Source organism: Rhinolophus sinicus, linkage group LG06 (genome assembly GCF_036562045.2).
Source record: "Rhinolophus sinicus isolate RSC01 linkage group LG06, ASM3656204v1, whole genome shotgun sequence".
Lineage (NCBI taxonomy): Eukaryota > Metazoa > Chordata > Mammalia > Chiroptera > Rhinolophidae > Rhinolophus > Rhinolophus sinicus.
The window spans coordinates 25,463,081-25,486,403 of record NC_133756.1 but is presented as its reverse complement, the minus strand read 5'-3'; the positions used below and the strand labels follow the sequence as shown (position 1 = coordinate 25,486,403).

Below are 23,323 nucleotides of genomic sequence, written 5' to 3'. Positions count from 1 at the left end.
AATAATTCTTGAAATGAGAAGGAATATGTGTTGCGTGGATTAGTGTTATTCCTCTTTCCTTTGCCCCTTCCCCACTGAGCCTCCTACAGGCAGTGATTCTCATCCATCTCCACGTACCCCTGTGCCTGGCCCAGGTCCTGGCCCATTTTCACTCTGCAGTTTTGCACATGTTGCCCCTTCTTCTGTCCCTTTTCACATCTTTCCAAAGTCTACTCAAGCCCCAATTCAAATGTCATTTACTCCACGAAGCATTTTTGGATCAGAATACTTCTTTTTTTCTCCAGAGCTGCCAGTGTGCTTTGTTTGCACCTGAATGATCATAGTTGTCACAATTCTTTTTGCCCAGGTTCTCTTTGCACCTCAGAGAGGCTGGAGTGCTGTTAGAAGATGCCGCGATCTCCATAGGGAGTCTGCCTGCCTCCTTATCTTAGGAGAACTGTGAGTCCCACACTAGCTGTCTCTGTATTTGTCCCATTGAGAAGCCTGCATTTTGCAGATGAGGAACATAATTCTCAAAGCAGTAAGGCCATTTTGCCTTGACCCCACAGCCTGTAAATGAACAGAGCTGGGTTTCCATCCCTTGGTTGGCCTGGTAAGCGAAGGCTAGAAAAGCAGACTGCAGCAAGAAGATACTGACCATTGCTGCAGAGCCCAACTTTATCTGCAGCTAAAGTCTTCTGAAGGTTGTGGACGGGAGTTTGTATTTTTGAAATATCCTTACTTTTAACTGAAACTATATAATAATTATTACCAGTCATTATATTACTCTAGCAACCACAAAGGAAAATAATAGGACTGTAATTCAACTGAGCTAAGGATTAGATTGAATATCCTCAAGGGAATGTTCAGCAACAGAGTTTACTTGCCGGCCTCCCCATGAAACTGCAAACTCCATGCAGTCAAGGACTTGTATCTTATTGACTCTTTTGTCAACATAGCAGCACTAGATCTGCCATGGAGGAATCATGATTGATGAATGAATACATTGAGCGAATAAATGAACACACGCCATGAATGCTTTGGTAAGGGCTTGTGATGGAAAGAATCTTAGAAGTCAGGAATCCTGAATTTACATCCTAGTCACTCAGATGAATGGATAAAGAAATTGTGATTAGATAGGTAGGTAGATAGATAGATAGATAGATAGATAGATAGATAGATAGATAGATAGAATTAAATACACACACACGTATATATTTGAATATCATTCAGCTTTAAATAATATACAGACCCTGCCATTTACAGCACCATGGGTGAACCTGGAAGACATTATGCTAAGTGAAATAAGCCAGACACAAAAAGGAAAAGACCACATGATCTAACTTATATGTGGAATCTAAGAAAGTCAATATATAGAAGCGGAGAGTAGAACAGTGGTTCCCAGGGACCAGGAGTGGGGGAGATGGGGACATGCTGGTCCAAGGGAACAAAGCCACAGTTCTGCAGGATGAGGAAGTACAGACTGATGACGATAGTTAATAATAATTGTACTGAGTAGTGGAAATTTGCAGAGAGTAGACGTCAGGGGCTCTCGTCATGCACACACAGAAAAGGTCACTGTGTGAGAAGATATATACATCAGTCTGTAGTAATCATTTCCCTTTGTTATCTGTATATCAAATCATCATGTTGTATACCTTAAATATATACAAGTTTTCTTTTTATAGAAAACTGAAAAACAAAACCCCAGTGACTGACAGCCTGTGTGAACTTAGAAAGTGCCTGTGATCTCACTGGGCCTCAGTTTCCCATTTATGGAGGGAGGTGATTGAACTGGCTCATCTCCAAGGCCGTTTCCAGCCACAGCCCTACGGGACTCCATGCACATCAGTTTCTGAATAACGAACTCCCGAGCTGAAAGTGCCTGGGAGAAGTGCTGTTCTCAGCACCGTCACTCAGCACCGGGCAGAGGGCTTCTCCTACCATTTCCGTTCAAGCACTTTTCATTTTTAATGCATTACTAATTGGGGAAGATTTAGCGTATTTAATTGTTTTGATTAAAAAATGCTTCAACAGTGATAAACAAAAGTGGATGAAAGGAGTTCATGGGCAGAAGCCAGAGTAATTACCTAGGTGCGTGGTGGAGTGCTGCCGAATTAAAGTGACAGGACTGGCTGATTAATGGGGGCTGGAGGATGCCTGTGGAGTGATTTTGCTCATGAGGGGCTGCCGACAGTCTGCCACGTGCTGCTGGGAGAAGAGAATTCCAGCTTGTTTGATTTGAAAAGCACAACTCAAATTACTGCAAAAGAATTACCTTCCGAGGACCCCAAAGTAGGGTACCAGCCAGCAAGGGCAGGTCTGTGACTGAATCGTACAGTGTGAGAGCTAAAAGGGTCCTTAGGCACCTAGCCCACGCTTCTCATTTTTAGTTGTGATGCCCTACGTTCATAAAGGTTAATTAACTTGCCTAAGGCCATACAGCTAAAAAAAATGGTGGAACTGAGATTCAGACTCAAGTCTGTCTTAGAAGCCTGTGGTTTTTTTCACTAATTCCAATTATTGCATCAGACTAAAGAATTCAGAAAATTTAGTGAGCACCTACTATGTTCCAACCCCAGCAATTGCGTATTGGGGAATGTAGACACAATGAGAATAAAACTAATAAGAATATGATGCAGATGTGAATACGTGAGATTCTAGCCTTGGGAAGCCAGCAGGTTTGGACAATATATTAAATGAGGAGTAATTCGTATCTGAGAGTTGCTTGTTTCAGTACACCGGGGATAGAAGAGGCGTCTCTCCAAAAGCCGTGAGGGAGACCAAACCAAAGGTGTCTACAGAGTACCCACGGGAAACCGAGATCAGAGAGCTGGGGTGGGGGCAGAGGGTCAAACATGGTTCCAAAATCCAAGACTTGAATTTGATATTGGAGGCCAAGACACGGAACCAGAAAGAGGGAAGCTAAGAGCAGAGGAGACAGAGGGGAGATGGAGCAGAAAAAGGTCTGGAGCAATTGTGTAGCCCTTGCCCAGATGGGTGCGTAGCACAGGTGGGGAGGTGAGGACGGACTATATTTATAGAACCAGGTAATGCTCTGTCTCAGCTCTGCCCTCGTCTCATCAGGTTGGACACCTTAGATGTCAGCTTTGGACCAGATCACACTGGCATTTGTTTTGGCTTCTAAACTCAGTGAACTCTGGAGTTCACTAAACCTCGCTACATATGGAGATCACCTGATTGCTATTAAAAATGCAGGTTCTTGGGCCCCACCTGGATTGATTCTGATTCTGTATTTCTGCATAATCAGCGCTCTGTATTTTAAACAAGGTCATTTATTCCAGGTGACTCCTCTGAAGTGCGTCTAGACCCAGATTTTGAGGACCACGGTCCTCCGAAGAACCTCGGGTGGCCCGCTGCAGAGCACTGGCTTCTGTCCTGTCTCAGGCCTTTGTCAGTGCCCTGGATAAGGACTCAGCAGCCAGCCTTAGCGGATCTTACCCAAAAGAAGAACTAGGAAAAGCCAAGGATACTTCAGATTAAGAATCAGTATCCACAAAGCCCTCAGACACCTGGATGGAGAGTCAGACCAAGCATAGCAAAATGCGGCTCAGTTGGGAATGCTGTAATGTCCTACCCTGGGGACAAAATACCAAATGCACGAGCTCAGTAAGGAATGCACACTGTTTAGCAGAAGAACAGGAGAAAAGGCCATAGAGAGATAACTCTGCCGCAGTGGGGGGTAATGAAGCCAGGTGAAAATGATAATCAGTAAAGTAAAGGAAGGGATACTCTCATTCTCTGCACAGGTTAGAACAACTCAGAGCCTGCTGCAAAGTTCTGGGAGCCACACTTTAAAAAGGAAATAAGAAAAAGGACATTTGTTGGACATTATTCAGCGTTAAAAAGGAAAGAAATCCTGCCATATGCAACAACCTGGATGAACCTTGAGGACATCAAGCTCAGCGAGATAAGCCAGTCACAGAAGGACAAATACTCCATGATTCCACTTATATGAGGTGTGTAAAAGAATCACTCATAGAATCAGAGAGTAGAAATGGGGTTGCCAGGGGTTGAGGGGAGAGGGAAATGAGGGGTTGCTAATCAACCAGCATAAAGTTTAAATTCTGCAAGATGAGTAAGTTCTAGAGATCTGTGCAGCATTGTCCCTGTAATTAACAATAATGTAGTTAGTGCACATTTAAAATTTTGCTAGAAGAGTAGATTTCATGGTAAGTGGTCTTACCCACAATAAAATAAAACTTAAAACAAAAGTAGAGAATGACTGGAGAAGAATAGGCGTGAGGATAATGAGGGTAAAGAAATTCAAAGCCATTTCCTTTGGGGAATGTTTGAGGGGAAGAGGGATGTTTGCCTGAAAAGGGAGGAAAGATCCCTGTTTAAGAGAGATTAATAGACCTGGATTCACCTCTCCAGAGGGTTGTTTTAAAGAAGAGGAGTTAGAGTTGTTTGTGTGGCCACAAGGGAAAGAACAAGGACCAACAGGGCAGAAGCTACAAGGAGATGGGTTTAGGCTCAATATGAGGTAAACTGTCATGAGGGTCAGAGGCCAGGAAGATGAGTTATTTCCTAAGGCAGTGAGCTCCCCACCCCTGGAGGGTACCAAGCAGAGGCTGGCTCCTTGCCTTTGAGAGGCACAGTAGAAGGGCTTAAAGAATTGAGCAGTGGTCTTTTAAGGTTTGCTCCAAAGCCAAGACTCTGAAACTTGAACACTTGCAGAACCTTTGAGACAACTTTGATAAGTACATTACTTAATGGTTTCTTACTGTGTGCCAAGCACCTGGGAAATAGAGGATTAAGGAGAGCGTTCGTTCTCAGTGAGCTTACAGTCCACGGTGGAGAAGTGGACAAGTAAACAGACAATGATTGTACTATGTGACAAGAACTTTGAAAGAAGGCAGCCGGGTCAGGAAAGGATTCCTTGTGGGTCAGAAGAAAGAGACCAGAGGCAAGTCTGAAATGATGACTAGGGATTAGCCAAAGTAAGGAGGACACTGAGAGCAGAGGGAGACCATGTGTAGGCCTTGTGTCCCCAGTAGCAAGGTTCTGCTCAGCCAACATGACCTAAACTCAAGAGTGAAAAGAAGGAGTAGTAAATCAGTCAAGGACGGATTGGGAGACCCCTGGGTCATTTCCCACTCTCGTATGGCCCCAAGAGGAGCTGTTATACCCGCCTGGCAGGCTAGGAGCCCAGAACCCATGTCTCTGGTCACCATATTTACTGCTTGTTTCCCACCCGGTCTTGGCTATGGTGCAGGTATGAGGGCTGTGCTCACGCCTCTGTGGAGATGCTGCACCAGCATGGCTGGCTCAGAGGCAGAACCAGGCAATTGACTTCTGAGGTGGCAGAACACAGCAAGTCTCTGTCATTCTTCAGATTAAAAGCATCAGGTGGAAAACAGCAGGTGTAATGCATTATTTATCTCTGTGCAACAAACAAATGCCGTTCAGGATACTGTGATTTATCAGCTATGTTGCTTTGCTACATTGGTTGAGCCCAAAGACAGCCTCAGAAGGGAAAGAAAGAATCGTATGGTCTATTTCACGTTATAACCTTGGGGAAAATGATTGTTTAGTCTGTGGCTGGATGACCTGGAAAGTGTTGGCTAGTTTACCTGCCCCCCTGTGCTTCTGTGCATCCATTAAAACTCATGCTGCTTCTCGACCACCTGGGAATAATAGTACAAGTACCTCTGTGTCTTTGCATGCGTTGCTCCCTCTGACTGCAGTGTCTCCTACCTCTTTCAGTGAGTTTCTCCACTCAGCCCTAGAAAACCTTCCCTCACTCCCAACGGCCCTATCTGTATCCCTCAGTATCCCTTTGTGTCTCCCAGGGTATCTCAAGCTTCTCTCCAGCAGAGTATTTAGCATACCTTAGTAATTGTCAAATTCTTGGTCGGTTCTTCCAATTATACTGCAAATTTGTAAAGTCTTCTCTTGAGTTTACAAGGCTCAGCACAGAGCCTGGCATGTGACAAACCCCCAGGAGTGATTCCAAGCTATCCAGGCAATACCTCTAACATGTTTTGGGAGTCACAGGGCTTCCTTCGGTTGGTAGTATAAATCACATCTTTGTAATATCTCACACTTGATTGAGAGTTGACATTTTGTAAAGCACTTTCATTTGTATTATCTCATTGGGGGCTCACAAACAATCTTCTGGGGCCGGAAGGATTTCCCCATCTTACAGGCTCACAGATTGGAAAAGACAGTCATTATGGGGGTTAAGAGTATGAACTACCATTCACTCATAGTATGGCTCTGGGTAACTTACTGAAGCTCTCGGGGCCTCATCCTCCCCATTTGTAAGACGGGGTGATGATAATTTCCACACAAGTCCCTAGAAACAGTGTCTGGCGCAATGAAGTGTCAACAAATCTTAGCTATCGTTGTTAGGTAAATTGACTAACAAGTTAACCCAACAAACGTGAGAGTTGGGGTTTGACATCATAGGCTACCCCCACACTCAGTGCACGCTCCATGACCTCACACCAGCGTTGCTGCAGACAAATCGTAACGGGGCATGAGTGGCCATGGCCTTACCCAGCCCCTCATTCTATGACCACCTCCTTCTACAAAACAGATCAGAGAAAGGAACCCATGCTCCCAATTGGCAATGTTGGGGCTGCAATCTCAGGTTTCCCTGCTGCCTGATAAAGGGCTATCTTCAAGGACTCTGGCCCTTCTAGATGATTTTGGTAATGACAAGAGGCAGTATAGCTGAGGGCCAGACTCTGAAATAGAGATGACCTGAGCTGGCAGTGGCTGTGCCCAGTTACTCTCTGGGTAAATTGTTTCACCTCTGTGCCACAGTTCTCTAATCTGTAAGATGGGGATTTTAATACTGTCTACCTCAGAGTGTTGTTGTGGGGGTTAAATGAGGTAAGCCATGCCACATGCAGTACTGGGGAGAGTGCCTGGCTCAGAACTAGCAATCATGGTCAAGTATTACTATTATGGCTGTTGCCAGAAATGCATGCATAGATTGGGCTCTTCATTCCTGGTTGTGAATCTGGAAAATTAGAGAATAAAGGAGGCTGAGGAGTTTGTGAAAACAAATTTTCTTAATCAACGTTTCTACAGTATAAGCTCTTCAGCCATGAGTGAGTGAAGAAGATCCAGGGAACACCCACATTGGAGAAGTATCATTAGGTGCTAAATCTCATTATGTTAATAGTCACACATCACTCCACAACAGGTACTATTATTCCCATTTTAGAGATGAGTAAATAGAGGCTTAGAGAGTTTAAGTCACTTGCCCAAAATTATACAGGAAGTAAATAGTAGAACTGGGATTGAACCAAGGTCTATGTCCAAAGCCCATTTTCTCCATGCCACATTACAGTGCCTGTGGGAGGCTCTGGGCGTAATGCTGACATCATCACACCTTTTCTCCTTTAAGACTGAGGCTGTTTTCGATGCTAGAGGTGGAAATTCAAAATCGAGACAAAATCGGGAGGATGGTGCTGAGATTCTCTGAGTTCCATGTATATGCAAATGACTTAAGGGCAATGGGGACAGAGCCAAGACACCAGGAATCTGTCAGTCAATCAATACCATCCATCACCATGAAGCCTGGTTGTCATGGTAACTAGGGATAAAGGCTGGAGCCTGTTAGAATCTAGTGCTTGTCTGTTCCGGGCAACTGGTTGGTTAGCAGGCACAGCAAAGACTACTTAGCCATGAATATAAGACCCTTCACAATCAGGTTCCTGCTTACCCCACATTGTCCAATCCAGCTCAGACTCTTTATGACTCCACCCCTGACTCTGCAGAGTATGAGGAGAGCTCCTGAGGATGCACAACATATACGGGCTTGGATTCTGAACCACCCCTGCTAGGAACACACAGAGCATCCACTGTGGGTCAGCTTCAGCCTATGGGCAAGACTCTGGGGACACACCTTAACAAGATGTGTGATGGAAGCAGACAGTCGGCATAGTGTGATACACAGAGCTGAATCCGAGTGCACGGAAGCACCTCAGACAGGACTGGGGAGACAGAAAGAACTGCCTGGAAAAGTCCTATCTATAGAGACCAAGGAAGACTTAGCCAGGAGAAAAAGATAGGGGAAGAGATTTCAGGTAGAAGGAACAGCACGTTCCTTCTCGTCGTGCCCCAAGGAGAAAGTGAGCGCGGTGCCAGGAGCTCAGTGCAGCCCAGCCCAGTGGTGAGCAATGGGGTTGCAGGGCCAAGCAGGCCAGAGGGTGCTCACTTTGGCCACTGGCTGTCTCGCCCAGTGGCACGGACCCTTCTGCTCTCTCTCCTTTTGTTTTTTTTTGTTGTTGTTGTTCCGTTTCAGGTGTACAAAACAATGTAATAGGTAGACATTTATACCCTCACAAAGGGACCCTCCTACTCTTAATGTTCACCTTTGCATGGCCCCAGCAGCGAGCCATTCTGCAACTCGTCATCCTCTCTGTGGCTCCCTGGAGGCCAACGCTGACTCCATTTCCGGGTTACTGATACCATCACTCTCCCTGCCGTAACCTAGCCACAGCACTGCTCTCACTTATGCGCTGGCCTCAGGGGCACGCCCTCCACAACAGGCTGTGACCTGGGGGTGAACCTGGACACTCATGTCCCACTCTCACTCTCACCGACTTGCTGCCTCAGCCACTCTCAGGAAACTCCCTCTGCTTAGGAAGCTCCAGCTCCCTTCTCCACCAGGTAAGCTCCGACTCCTACTAATTTTGGAAGATCAGGTTTGAATGTCTTTGGAGTCTAGAAAATGGGAAGAGAAACAAGGTGGTTGATCCCGCCTTGTGCTTCCACTGTGTTTATTTCTATTCTAGCATATATCACATTGTGTTATTCTTAGCCCTCAACACTCTGCACATGTCTCCAGGGCAGGGATCTGTGTGTTTCATCCCTGTGTCTCTTTAAATCTTGAATTCTCAGTGGGTATTTATGGGATGAGTGGATGGATGGATGGATGGATGGATGGATGGATGGATGGATGGAGATTAGATTCGGAGAAGGGTTTTCCTCAGAGATTGATATTTTCTTCCTCTTACTTTGGGTAACAAATGAACCTTCCTGAAAGGGAATTATAAGCAAGCAATGGCAATAATATATAAATATGATAGAAAGTATGAGAAATTTGAGGGATTTAAATTATACATCTGTCCCACCCCAATTACTCTCCATACACAGCTTAATCATGGGCTGCCTTTGACTCATTTTCGTAAAGGAATAGGAAACACACAGCCCAGAGGTCTTCATTCCCCAATCTCCTACCCCTGACAGACATCACTAATTGATCATAGCACTTTCTGGCTGAGCCCCTATCTGGTGTCATAATTCTCAACTCAGCAGTCCCAGCAGCATTTGCTATTAAAACCACCTGCCGTCACTGGCTTAGACACTGTTTCTGGCCTACAGGTCTCTGAGTTTCACCTCTTGGAATGCCACCTCATGCTTCTTCTGGCTCTGTGACTGTTACCTAGGTTTCAAAACAATCACTAGCTGGTCCGTTTAACCTTTAACAATTCTCCCAATTACAATTCCCAATCAATGGGTCCAACTGACCCCAAACTGCATTTAGGAATGAATATTGAGCATAATGCTCCCTTAATTATTTTAAAATGTGGTCTAACCCCTTTGAAAGCTATCGCAAGCAGCTTAATGTTTTTTGTTTGTTTGTTTTTCAAGAGGATAAGTGAAATAAAATATCTAGATGTACCACAAGAAGCATTGAATTGGTAATTAGAAACCCTCATTTCTAACTTCACTCTGCCTCTAACCAGTGGTGTCACCTTGGACCTGTCATTTTATCTCTTAGTGCCTGCTTCGCCTCATTCATGAGATGGGGACAGCTGTATAACACATCTCAAAGCACTGCCAAGAGGCTCAAATAAGATTATACGCATGTAAAGACTCAGCATCTGCCTGCCACAGAGTTAGAACTCAGTGGATGCTTATTCTTTCATTTCAATTTGGATAAACTTTCATTACATGAGACTCCACACCTGTCCTGACAGTTATTACTTATATCTGCCTCTAGCTTTCCCCTTTGTCTACCTTCCTGTGATGCTTAATTTTATATATCAATTTGACTGGGCCATGGTTGTGTCCAGATATGGTCAAACATTAACCTTGGTGTCTCTGTGAGGTGTTTGGGGATGGGATCAACACTTAGACCGTAGACTGAGTAAAGCAGGTTGCCCTCCCTGGCGTAGGTGTTCCTTGTCCAGCCAGGTGAAGACCTAAACAGAACAAAAAGGCCGACATTCCCCTGAGTAAGAGAGGATTCTTCCTGCCCAACTGCCTTCAAACTGGGACTTTGGCTTTTCTCCTTCCTTAGGACCCACACTGACACATCAACTCTTCCTGTGTCTCAAGCCTGCACACCTTAGGACTGGAACTAAACCATCAGCTCGCCTGGGTGTCCAGCGTGCTGACTACAGATCTTGGGACTTGTCAGACTTCATAACTGTAGTAAATCATATATGTCTCCTATTGGTTCTCTGAAACTGATTAGTTAGAATCTCAACTCATACACTTCCTAATGCGTTTCTTATGGCTATTGATGATTCTTCCTTTATTTAAAGTGGTTAAACACATGTCTGTCATCAGTGGATCACACTGGGTTAAGACAGTGTTTTTAAAACTTTTTTGACTGCCCCCAAAATAATCAATACATTTTACACACATCCAGTTAAAATAAGTTTCAGTACTTAAACATACTTGGTGTTACACACTCTGATATTTTCCATCCTATTGTATCCTGTTTCACTTTGTTAAATGCTGTCATGATGCACTAAATGTCTCTTACAATCTACTTATGGGCTGTGGCGTGCTGTTTGCAAAATCCTCGGTAAACATCTCTGAGACACTATAGTATGTTGGTTAAGATCATAGGTTCTCAGGCTTGACCTCTGGCTCTACCAATTAATAGCAGTGTGACCTTGGGCAAGTTACTGAACATTGCTGGACTTCAGTTCTTCACTTGTAAATTGGGACTTCTAGTCTCCTCTTCACAGTTCTTTCCTGAGGATTAAATGAGATAGTACATTTAAAGTGCTGAATCTAGTGCCTATCAGATAGCAAAATGCCCAGTAAATGTTGGCTGTCTTACCACCACTGCTACAGCCTAAGCCTCTGGTATATAGTATCAGAATGAATGGTGTAATGTGTGGGCTGATAAATACTTGGACAATCGACAGACATTACGTCAGAAGACCTTGATTCAATGCTAACTGAATCATGCTGAGCCATTTACTTAGGCTCTTTGGACTTCGGCTAGCTCTCTACAAAATTGGGGTAAATAATACAATTCCTCATAAGCTAGTATGAAGATCATCTTGAATACCAGATGTGAAAGTCATAGTTTACCAATGTTAGGAGTTATTATGTATAAATATATTTTATTAAAACAAAATATTTCTGGGAACTCTACAATGAATAACAAATTAATTGTTAACTCATTTTAGGTGGTAACCAATTTGTCTGTCCACGTAATAAATCATCCTTGACTATAATCAGATGATTATGACAAAGAGATACCCCATTACCTTCTATAAACCCTCAATGAGAGGAATGATGTTGGTATCTTGACCGTGCTTACCATGTTGTGCATGTTTCAGAAACGTTTGTTGCATGAAAAGCTAAAGGAAGGAAAGAAGGGAAGGAGGGAGAAAGGGAATGTAAAACTATAATTGACATCAAATTTAGTGAGGCTTTGTGTCCCTGTGGCTTTTTCTACCCTGTGTGCTAGTGGTAGACCAGCTGGTCCAAGGACCCTAGCTGGAAGATAACGATTTAATGGCAGACTGAATATACTGTGCCCTCACTGGAAGGGTCTTTCCCAGGGTCACTGTTATCTGGCATCCATCAAGGGGAGGAATGATGGAATGCAGGCACAGATTTGGGCAGAGTTGTTAACACTTTGAAAGATAGTGATGAGAATTCAAAGTGACCTTGATAAATGGGAGGAGCAGTCCCTCCAAAACTGGATGATGCTCTAGAGACAGAAATGAATGACCTTGATCAAAAAAATGGGCAGGGTGGGGAGGAGGCATGATTGCTGATGCTCCAAGTCTATAGCAGAAGCATTGGCCACGGCAGGCTGGACATAATGATAATGCTTTCCCTTCCATTTGAACAATGTCTCAGAGCTGACCAATTACAGAGCCCTGTGAGATAAGTCATCTTATTATCCCCACTCTAAAGATTAGAGTGGGACCGTTAACAGTATAGAGTCAATAACTGGAAAGCTGGGAATAAACAATAATAACACCAACATATAGCACAGCAATAAGAGTTAACATTTTTGAACTCTTATATGCCAGGCACGGGGCCACATGCTCACATAGATTGATTCATTTCATAGTCACAACAGTCCTATGAAGTATGTACTGTCATTGTCTCATTTAGAAGAACAGGAAGCTGAGGTATGGAGAGGTTAACTAATTTGTCTGAGGGTCACACGGCTGATGAATGGAGATAAGATTGGAATCCAGGCAATCTGATTCAGAACCTTTTTCTGCAATTGATATTTATTGAGTGCATATTAGAGTCTGAGCACTGCACTAAATATTTTCTGTGGATAAGTTCACTTACTTCTTACAACTACTCTGCAAGGCAAATGTCATTCATACCTCCAGCTTAACAGGTGAGGAAATTGACACTTCAAATGATTAAATAACTTGCCCATGATCACATGGCTAGTACTAAGTGACAGAACCCATGTTTTCAACCACTATTGTTAGACTCTTATCCTGCATTAAAGGGAAAAAAATATCTATTTAAACACTTATGCAAGATGAACTTGGAATTATTCTCAAACAAACCCTTGCTGTCATTCCTATTGAGTCTTAAAGAAGCTGAAGTTCTGAGAAAGGTCAAGGTCATAATCAAGGTCATGCAGCTACTAAATGGTAGAACCAAGGTCCCCCACCCAGCTGTGTCTGACTACAAAGTTTTGATGCCTTGTTACCACATCACCATCATATTTCTTCATTCCACAGACCCTGCTCAACTGACTTTATTACCTACTGACCCCACCTAAAACTGTGATCTTCAATAGTAACTACTATTTAGTGTTTTACTTAGCACAGTGCTTTTTAAAAATATCATCTTGGTTAATACTCATAATAGGCTTTTGAATAAATTTATTACCCGTACATTAGTTATGGGAAAACTGAGACTCAGAGATATGAAGTATTAGCTTTTAAACGGCCGAGCCTACATGAAAAGCGAAGACATCTCAGTTAAAAGAAGTTCTTTTCCCTATCGTACTCTCTGGTGGCTTTTATAGGGTCACTGAATGCTACTGGTTTTCTTCACAAGCAAAGCATCAATAGAAGTCATTTTCTGTAAGGTCTTTGCACAACCCTTTTAATATTGCCAAAAACCATAGGATGAGCCTGTAGAGTCCTGAGTCTATTTAGTTTACTTTCTATATCAGGCATGGTTTCCATTACAGCATTCCTGCTAGAGGCATCCTATCAGACTTACTTAGATTCTTTAACTGACAGGAAACTCTATTTTATATTGCATTTTGAGAGATGAAGGCACAGAAGCTGAAACAAATGTGTCAGGACCTATCTGCATTAGCAAAAAGCAAGTGGGGGGGGGGGGTTTGGAGCAGACCGTTTCCGATCTTTATCCCAAAGGTATTTACAGAATATCTATCTAACCCCTGATCCTTTTCTCATTTTGCACGTCTGCTTGGCTGGAGGAAACCTGCAGAGAGAACATGACAGAGCATAGTGAACAGTAGTTGTGGGAATGGAGAGGAAAGCACAGATTATAAACACTGAGGAGGTGACTAATGAGATGTGTGGGGAGAGAGAAGGAAGAAGCCAAAATTATTCCCAGGTTGGGAGTCCTGACAAAGGCAGGTGGGATAAAAAGGAAAGAAGCCTGGACCATAACTCAGACTATCTCATGTATTTTTCACTTACTAATAATAGGACTTTTCAGCCTTGGTTCCTTCATCTATAGAAGTAAGGAAACCTCTCCTCTCACACAAAATCATAGGAAGATTAAGTGAGAAGATATACAAGTGGCCAAACAGGTATATGAAAAGGTGCTCAACATCACTAATCATCAGGGAAATGCAAATTAAAACCACAATGAGGTATCACGTCACACCTGTTAGAATAGCTATTATCAAAAAGATAAGTGACCTCAAATGTTGCTGAGGGTGGGGGAAAAAAGGGAACACTTGTGTATTGGTGGGAATATAAACTGGTACAACCACTATGGAACACAGTATGGAGGTACCTCAAGAAATTAAAAATGGAAAACTATCATATAATCCAGCAATCCCACTTCTGGGTATTTATTCAAGGGAAACAAAACCATTGTCTCAAAAAGATATCTGTACTTCCATGTTCTTAGCAGCACTATTCACAATAGCTAAGGTATAGTAACAACCTAAGTTGATAGATGAATGGATAAAGAAAATGCGGCATAGATACACAGTGGAATATTAGTCAGCTTTTAAAAATAAGGAAATCCTGTCATTTGCGGTAACATGGATGAAACTGGAGGGCATTACGCTAAGTGCAATAAGGCAGACAGAGAAAGACAAATAGTGCCTGGTATCACTTATATGTGGAATCTTAAAAAAAAAAAAAAAATCAAACTCAGAAACAGAGAGTAGAAAAGTGGTTGCCAGGAGCTGGGGCGGGGTGGGGAGGTCGGGTAGGGGAAAAACAGGGAGAGGCTGGTAGAAGAGGACAAACATTCAGCTGAAAGATGAATATGGTCCAAGGATCTAATGTATAATATGGTGACTATAGTTAAATAACACTATATTGTATAATTGAAATTAGCTAAAAGAATAGAATTATAATGTTCTCACCAAAAAAAAAAAAAGGTAAATACGTATATGTGAAGTGATAGATGTATTAATTACTCAATAAGGGGAATCCTTTCACCATATATACATATATCAAATCATCATGTTATACACTTTAAATATCTTATATATTTGTCAAAAAAAAGTTACAAAAAAAGATTGAGAAGGCTTGTGTGAAGCACTTAGCACATAGTAGCCAGTCAATTATTTTTCCACCTCTCTCTTCTAGTAAACCAGGAGGTTGGTGGTGTCTCTGACAAAGAATTCAGCAAGAGGAACACAAAGTGGGGTGCGGCGAAGATATTCTGAGATGGCCTGGAGGTGCCAGCTTCCTAGCAGAGATGCGCTCAGGCGTTTGGAATCATGGGCCGGGGTGTGGATGGAAATGTGGGGTCACTCACAGGAAGGGGAGAGTGTGAGGAGTGGAAGAAGCAAGGACAACGGCATAGCAGGGAATGAGTGCTGAGAACACTTCCTAGGGCCATGCCCACAGGTAAGGATCAAGTAGAGGAGGAGAAAACAGTAAACATGATGGAGAATTAGGAAGAAGTAGGACAAGTTCAGATCAGCTCAACACGCATTCACAACGTACCCACTATGGGCCCAGCCGGTGGGTACAAAAATACCCCAGGGAGAAGAGGCATAGAACTTGTACATAAAAGTTCATTGTCTAGTAAAAGAGATCAGTATGTAATTATAATTGGCATAATGTATGCCTTTTAAAAACATACATTCTGGAGTCTTCTCTTGGCTCTAGAATCTCTGCCGTATTTCCAAATGCCTGCAGGACATCTCCGTCAGGAAGCTTGGCACTCCCAGGCAAACTCATCATGTTCTTACCCCAATATGTGTGTGGATCTGTATGCATGCCTGCACATGCGTGTTTGTGTGTATGTGTATACGGTGGAAATATAATTGAGAGGAAGCAGTAATTTACACCTCACAATCCACACCCAAGCCATCTATAAACTATCTTAATTCTCCTTTCAAAGTATATCCCGCAATTGTCATATTCTTTCTTCTCCGTTGCTAATTCCTTACCTGGCCATCAGCAAGAACCCTCTCACGCTTCTCCCTGAGGCCACTCTCACCCCCTCTCCGCTGCTCTACACAGCAGCGGCACAATCTGCTGGTACGTACGTGGCGCCAAGCTCTGCCCTGCTGATAACTGCAGTGGCCTCCATTTCACAGCAGATTTCATCCAGACTTCTTACCATGGCTGGCAAGACCCTGTGAGGCCTGTCTAGGCTTCTTCCAGCCTCAGCTGCTGGCATTCTCTCCTTATCCACAAGGCGTTAGCCACACATTCCTTCTACTCTGCCCAGGACACCTTCTTTCTTGTCTTTGGAATCTCTTTCTTTTCCTTTGGACCTCATCTCAGTCTGGATTTCACCTCCTCAGGGAGACTTTTCCAGATCATCCTAAGCTATGTAAGTGTCTCCTCCATCTCCCCCTGCAGTTATTCTCTGTTTCTACAACCTGTTCGTTTCCTATATGGCTCTTATGACAGTTTGCAATTGTATAGTGATTCCTTCACTCAGCAAAAGTTTTCGAGGCCCTCATATGTGCCAGGTACTGTTATAGGAGATGAATATAGAGCAATGACCAAAAGAGAGAAGGTCTTGGCGCCATGGAACATGCATTCTAGAAAGAGGGGTTTGACATTAAACAGCTAAGTACATGAACATGGTAACTACAGAACAAAGAGTGATTTTCTGAGAATTTAAATAGGGCGCTGTAGCAAAGAGGGGCTTGACTACCTGGTCAGGAAAGGCCTCTCTGAAGCGGTGGTCTCCAAGTTGATATCTGAATAATTAGAACGCATCAGAGGGAAAGGTAATCCAGAAAGAGAAGATAACTAATTCCTAGACTGCAGGCTAAAAGAAGCTTGGTGTGATAGTGTCCTAAAGGAGCAAGGATGATAACAACAAAGGAAGGAAGGGAGCGAGGGCAGTTTATTCAATTTCCTGCACTAGATCATGAGCTTGGCCATGACAGGGACCATACTGGTTTTGTTCACCTGGTACATGATACAAATTCAGGAAACATGGTGAAATAAATGAATGCATGAAGAAACAGCATTATGGGAGAAGGGGTGGAGGGGTGTCAGGGTAGGTTTCGCAGAGGTGGAGATACCCATACCAGATTCAGAAGGATGAGTTCAATCTGTCAGGTTGGCAAGACAGGGAAGAGCACTGGTGACAGCACAGCCTATGCAAAGGAGGCAGGGAACATACATGAACAGAGCAGTGTCACTGAAGTACTGGACCTGCCCAAAGTAAATTATCACCTCTACGACTGGGCCAGACTGGTGAATGCACTCTTCTCTTTGCCGTACCTTGCTACAAAGACAAGTAGTAAGATCTCCAAAGAAGGGATGAAGGAGGAAAAAAAGAAAAAAAACTAAATCCAGCAATTTGAGCCCAAAGCCATCCTGATCCCTGCAGAAGGCAGAAAGCTGTCAGCCACAGCCCTTGAGAAAGGTCTAGGGTCCCATGGAAGTCTAACATCACTTCCCCAACATCCGAGACTTCACTTGATTTTTGATGCACGGTTTCATGCTGTCTTTGGGGTAGAAGCATTTTATCTAAAGAATATGTTAGAGCAAACAGCCTTGTGTATCCTCTGGGAATTACCCTGACAGGATCTAAGGCAAACCCAAGGACAAAAGATTCCCCCAGAGCAAACCAGCCAGTGTGTTCACTTAAATGTTTCCACACCAAGCTGAGCGATTTGAGGACATGAATGTATATACCACACGGGGTGTTTCTTAGAAATAAGCACTTAATCGAATACAAATATTATTAGAGTCATATAGATTCAAGATACACAGAGAGAAAAAGACAGTGACAAAGAGGAACGACAAAGAAATGGGTTGAGAGAGAAAGAGAGGCAGAGAGAGGCACCTCGTAAGAAAGGAAGTGAGAGAAGGGATGAGGAAAGAGACAAAGAGAAAACTAGACAAGCGTCAAACATGAACAGAGGATGTACATGGTTCTACTCGTCAAAGGGAAAGAAGGTAAATGTTTTTGTTCTTTGTAGGTTAATATGTAAATGGCATTCTGATTTATTAGCGGTCTCCAGCAGATGAGGTGATGATTAGCACATTTCCATATTTATAGAAAAGCAACACTGACTTTCCAGATTTATAGAAAATCAGCTCTTCACAAATAGCAAATTGTGCTATTATCGACATATGGTTTTCTATAAACAGAGCGGAGGTAATTATCCCTGGGACAATTTGTTGGTGGGCTCCTTTTGAATATTAACTGCATAGGAAGCCTGTTTCTGCCTCACGTATTTTAAAGAGAAGGGGCTAAGAGATACCCTAGGCAGTTAATTAGTAATTCAATACCAAAGACGAGAGCTGAAATGGAAGGCTCTACCATGACCACATGGTGAAAGGACCATGGGTCTAGGGCTCTGATGCCAGCTTCCTGCAGACCTGGGCGAAGTAATTAACTAACCTCCAAGTGTTGTAAAGAAAATTAAATAAGAATATACAGAAAAGAACCTGGAACCTAGGAGGTACTCAACAAGTATTAGCTCTTTTGCCTTCCTCACAATTTTTAAATGATTCTAAGAAGACACACTTGAATTTTTTCAAATTCTTTTTTTTGCATTGATCCATACTAAACTATTTATTTTGTATCACGACCTATACACATATACATGTCTATATTTAACAGGAAAAGTTTCTTGAAGCAATAACTCAGCTTTGCTGCCTGCAAACCACTGATATTTTCTATTCTATCCTTTGTTGTTGTTGTTCAAAAATGTCGTTTGTGATCCATACATTGATTTAAAGACCTACTACTGGTTCCACCCTGCAGTTTGAAGAGTACTATGCTACAAGAAGGTAGGGACCATATTTAGATTTGCTCACCATTGTATCCCTAGCACAAACACATAATAGATATTCAATAGACATGTGAATTATGAAAGAATAAATACATGGATATATGGCTGAATTAATGAATGACTCTAGCCAAGAATCTAAAGGAACGCCCCTTTCAAATTCCATGTCTTCTTTTGCACACTCACTACATACTAACCCCTGTGTTGTATGTTAAAGAGACAAAAGAGTATCAGACAGGGTACTTGCTTATAAAGATCTTTCAATGTAGATGAGGAAAAAATGAACATTTGGAAAATCGCTCTTTTAAAGGCTAAACAGTGTAGAATTTACATAAATGTGTTGAAGAGAAGAACTGGCCAGCCTGCGCTGGGGCAGTCAGGAAAACTTCTTAAACCTGGGAATCTGAAATCTGGATAGATCTCTCACCCGTCTACCCATTCGTTGATTATGTTGGTAGTTCTCAAAGTGTAATGAGCATCAGAATCAGCTAGAGGGCTTGTCATCACATAGACTGCTGGGCCACTCCCAGAGTTTCTGGTTTGAGATGGGAGCCTGAGAATTTGCATTTCTAACAGGTTTGCAGGTGAGGCAGATGCTGCCAGTTGGAGTCCACACATTGAGAACCATCATTCTAGCAGTTTGGAGTGAGACCACGAAGATTGCTGCTGTCATGCTAAGAAGTTTAGACTGTTCTTCACCATTCAGGGTATTAGGCAAGAAAGTGATATCATCAGGTTGTTGAAGTAGAAAGATCCTTCTAGTGACAGTTGTTGAGAATGGACTCAAAGGGGTGAGCCTTCCCCCTAGAGATAATTTGGAGCTGACGCAGTAATAAGGGAAAGATGAGAACCCAGCCGACCACTGTAGGAGTGGCTGTGGGGAAGAGAGGATGGATGAGCGCTGTTCAGGAGAGAGAACTGAAGGGTCTTAGAGATCTGCACGGGTGAAGGAGAGGGAGGACTCTGGGATGGCTGCAGTTTTCTGGCATCACCAACTCATTGGCCAGTTCCATTAGGCAAGAATCTACATTTAAAATGTGTTTTAACTTTTTTAATAACAAAATCCCAGATTCTCTATTTTTAAAGAGGTAACCATTGTGAAATAGAAAACACGTAGTTTGAGGGAGCCAGACACATGTGAGTGAAAATCCTGTTAGTGTAGTGCTTATTAGCAACTCATTTCGCTCTCTGGACCTCAATTCCCTATAAATAATACTAACGATACCGTATAGCTGTCATGAGGACAAAATGAGATTATGCATGGCTCGTAGTCCGTGCTCAGAAAACTGCAAACCGTGTTGTGGTACCAGCACTGACCACTGTGTGCATAAAGCTTCTTACTTACTCAGTGATTGCATTTTTTCTGTGTCAAGCACCAGGATGTACTCATAAATGCCACCCATTGATCCAGACGTTATGTAATGGGTGCCGTAGTCATTGATGAACTTGGCGTACATGCCGTAATTGTACTGCTCCGGAAGCTCCATTAACGACTGCAGCATTCCTTCATCCAGCATAATGTTGTCCCTCCTCATCCTAAAATGAGCTGTCTGCACCTTTGTGAAAATTCTCATGAAGTGATATTTCTGCCAACAGCAACAACCGCCATGGAATGAGGGAAAAGAACAAAGAGAGTATACATTTTACCATAGGAGATAATGCAAAAGGTCAGCATTTAGTAGCAGTAGGAAACGTACATATTTACATGTAAATATATAAGTATAAATACGTACAACAGAGTCTTAGTCTATTTTTCAAGCATTAGACACCCCTGTGTGCCTGGCTTCTTCTCACATGACTTCATCCCTGTCCCCACTGCCCTGTCCAGGTGCACGTTCTCATCCGTGCTCACCTGGGTTAGTTAGTACAATGTGCTTCACTGTGCTTGTCACCTCTGTGCTTCCCCCAGTCCATTCCCACCTCCACATCTCTCCCTGCTCTAATTAAAGCATTGCGTGAATGCAACCTCCTACACAAGTACTAGGTATTCATAAAACTTATGCTTAGGATTGTTTTTGATGACATGGTGAAATGCCAATGTTATTTATTTATGTAATTTATTGAACAAATATCTAAAAATGCCTACACTTAACATGCATTCTGCTAGGCGCAGTGGACATAACCTTGAATGAGATAGGCCCCTGCCCTCATGGAGCTTCCATTCTTGTGGTAATGTTGTACTTTAAATAATAAAGAAAAGCAGGATCCTGACATAATACTTAAAAAAAAAAAACATGGACCAGAATAAGGTTGAATTGGTTTAAGAGGAGGAAGGTCATGTATGGGCATTACTTCCAGGTAATATAAATCTTGATCCAACGTGACAGTGAAACTTTGAATGGGTCACATGCTTTTAGAAAAGTCCAAATTAATATGTGATAGCCAGATAATGGAACAATACTTTCAGATCAATAGCTAATTTGTAGCAAAGCTCCAGGATGTGATTTATATTTGTTAAGTAAGTTCATTTTTATAACTGTATTTTCATCATCCAAAATACCTTTTTGAGTACCAGCTAAATCCACAGTTGCAATGTCAATGTTATTGAAGTTTTTTTGTTAAAATCTAATGAATTCAATAGATTGGCTATCTCTGGCTCCTGGGTACTTCTCCATCCTCATTACTCCCTATTTTTCCTTCCTACCCTGTACTTCAGTTGGCTGAAGTACTTTCAATCCTAAATTTTTGAGGCATTCTCTGATATCCAGGCCTTTGTACATGCTGTTTCCCAGGCCTAGAATACGCTTCTGTTAATTGCTGCTTCCCTTCATCTGGAGAACTTGTACTAGTCGCTAGTTGCTCTCAGTTTAGGCAGATGTTCTTTCCTCAAGGAAGCATTGTCTGACCCCTCAGGAGAATAGACAGGTAATAGTGAATGTTTGATAAATAAATGAAAGACTGGTTCAGCATGCCAGCCCTCTGATTTATTTGGAACAGTGAGGCTTGCGTTAGAATTCTTCCAAGTCTAGTTTAGAGGGCCTGGCTGTTTCTCTTTAAGACATTACCATTCTAAGTATTTCCCTATATGCTCCAGGTCACCATGAAAAAAGGATGGGGTGAAGTGATAAGGGTGCTAGTCTCATAGTTCAATTTTATTCCCTTTGTGATGATTCGGTCTGCAAAAGCATAATAAGAAAAACAAACGTGATTACCACTGATGAGACATTTCCAATTACACAAGCAAATGAAGGTTCAATTACTACTGTACTTTTTAATGCAATTAAAGTAATACGTTTTCAGTATAGATTATGGAATACCATGCGACACAGGCATTATGTTTTAATACCTTGTCTTGATACTTGCTTAACTCTTTCAAGATCGAAGAGGCATATGATCCGGACACACCCACATCCACTGTCACGGGGCTGCCGGCAGGGCCTACACCAACGGTCACCCCACCTGACACAGACAGGTCATTTTTTAGTTTAGAAAGAAGTTCGTTTGCATCATGATACAGCTCTGAGGAGAGACTAGTATCTGCCCGGGCCTGAAAAGAAACAAATGGATATTAGCTTTGTGCACTTCAAGGTATATTCCATTTCATACTTAATATTTCAATCTTCGCTTTGTAAAATATCTAAAGTTTCACATTATTATAAATCAGTCTCTTAAAAGACTAATCCAGTCATCAGACTGATAATCACTAAGATACAGAAAACAGAGCAATGTTAGTTTGAGTCTTATGGTACAGCTAAAATATATAAACACACACACACCGATGATTCTGATAAAATGCTATATTGTTCTGAGCATGGATTTCTTTCCAATTGGCTCATTTTTCCTGTAGAGGTTGCTTGGCTCTGCACTAGACAGATCCAGAAAGCCACATCTGGGTGTGCACCAGGGAGGAAAGGGGCAAAGGAAGCCCTGCAGACGATGGTAATTCTAGGCAAAGGGATACTTTAGTGCTGCCCACCAATGTGTGGTTATTGCATTCCAGGCATATGCTAGGGTTGCATTTCTCTGTCAACCTGAACTGAGCCATGGTCTTGTGTCTAACTTGAGCCAAGGAAGCAAGTGTTAAGAGCCCATGAGTGGGTCACTGTACAATCACAAGGGCATGTGTTGAGATAGAATGCCCATTAGTTTGGGTACAGCGTGTCTGTGATACAGGGAATATCCACCTTAGGATGGGCAAGTAGTGTAAGTCGGGCACCGCTGCTTCAAAGAACTGAGATTTCGGAAACCTTTGTTGCCACAGCACAGCCTCGTCTGTCTTGCCTGACACACAGGCCCTAGGTCATCCTCAAGGTTAGGAAAATGGCTTTGTCCCTGTCTTCCAGCTTGGATTATTATAGGCCTGATGACAGCAATGGAAGTGGGGTGGGCGGAGCCAACTCCTTAAAAAGAGACTTCATAAGCCTGGCCTTATCTTCTGTCAATATTTTTCTCTTCAGAAATTTAGAGGAGGGGGATGTGACTAGATAATTATTTAGAGTCCTGGGGTCTTACCATCTCTCTATATAGTTAGTGTATAGATATAATATGTATAATCCATCCTCCCTTCTAAATGACATAAAGTCAGGCTTAGCTCTGGGTTTGACCCGTTTCTGCCACCTACTGCAGTACAGCTTTGGGCCTGACACTTTATCCCTCTAAGTCTCTGGGGATTTTTTAACATCTAAAATGGCACAATGGTAACATCTATCCCATTGTGTTGTGACAAGAGCTAAATGGGAGAATTTGTATAGA

At 42.6% G+C, this 23,323-nt stretch overlaps 1 protein-coding gene across 1 annotated transcript in view; it reads right to left on the bottom strand.

Annotated features, from left to right (window-relative positions):
- The window catches only part of C8A (complement C8 alpha chain), a 56,209-nt gene that overhangs the window by 10,233 nt on the left and 22,653 nt on the right, over window positions 1–23,323 (bottom strand). The window contains exons 6-7 of the mRNA XM_019742534.2: window positions 21,918–22,118; window positions 19,977–20,217 (exon numbers count right to left, since the gene is read on the bottom strand). Of these exons, the coding sequence (XP_019598093.2) occupies window positions 19,977–20,217; window positions 21,918–22,118 (442 nt within the window). The remainder of the gene's footprint in view (window positions 1–19,976; window positions 20,218–21,917; window positions 22,119–23,323) is intronic.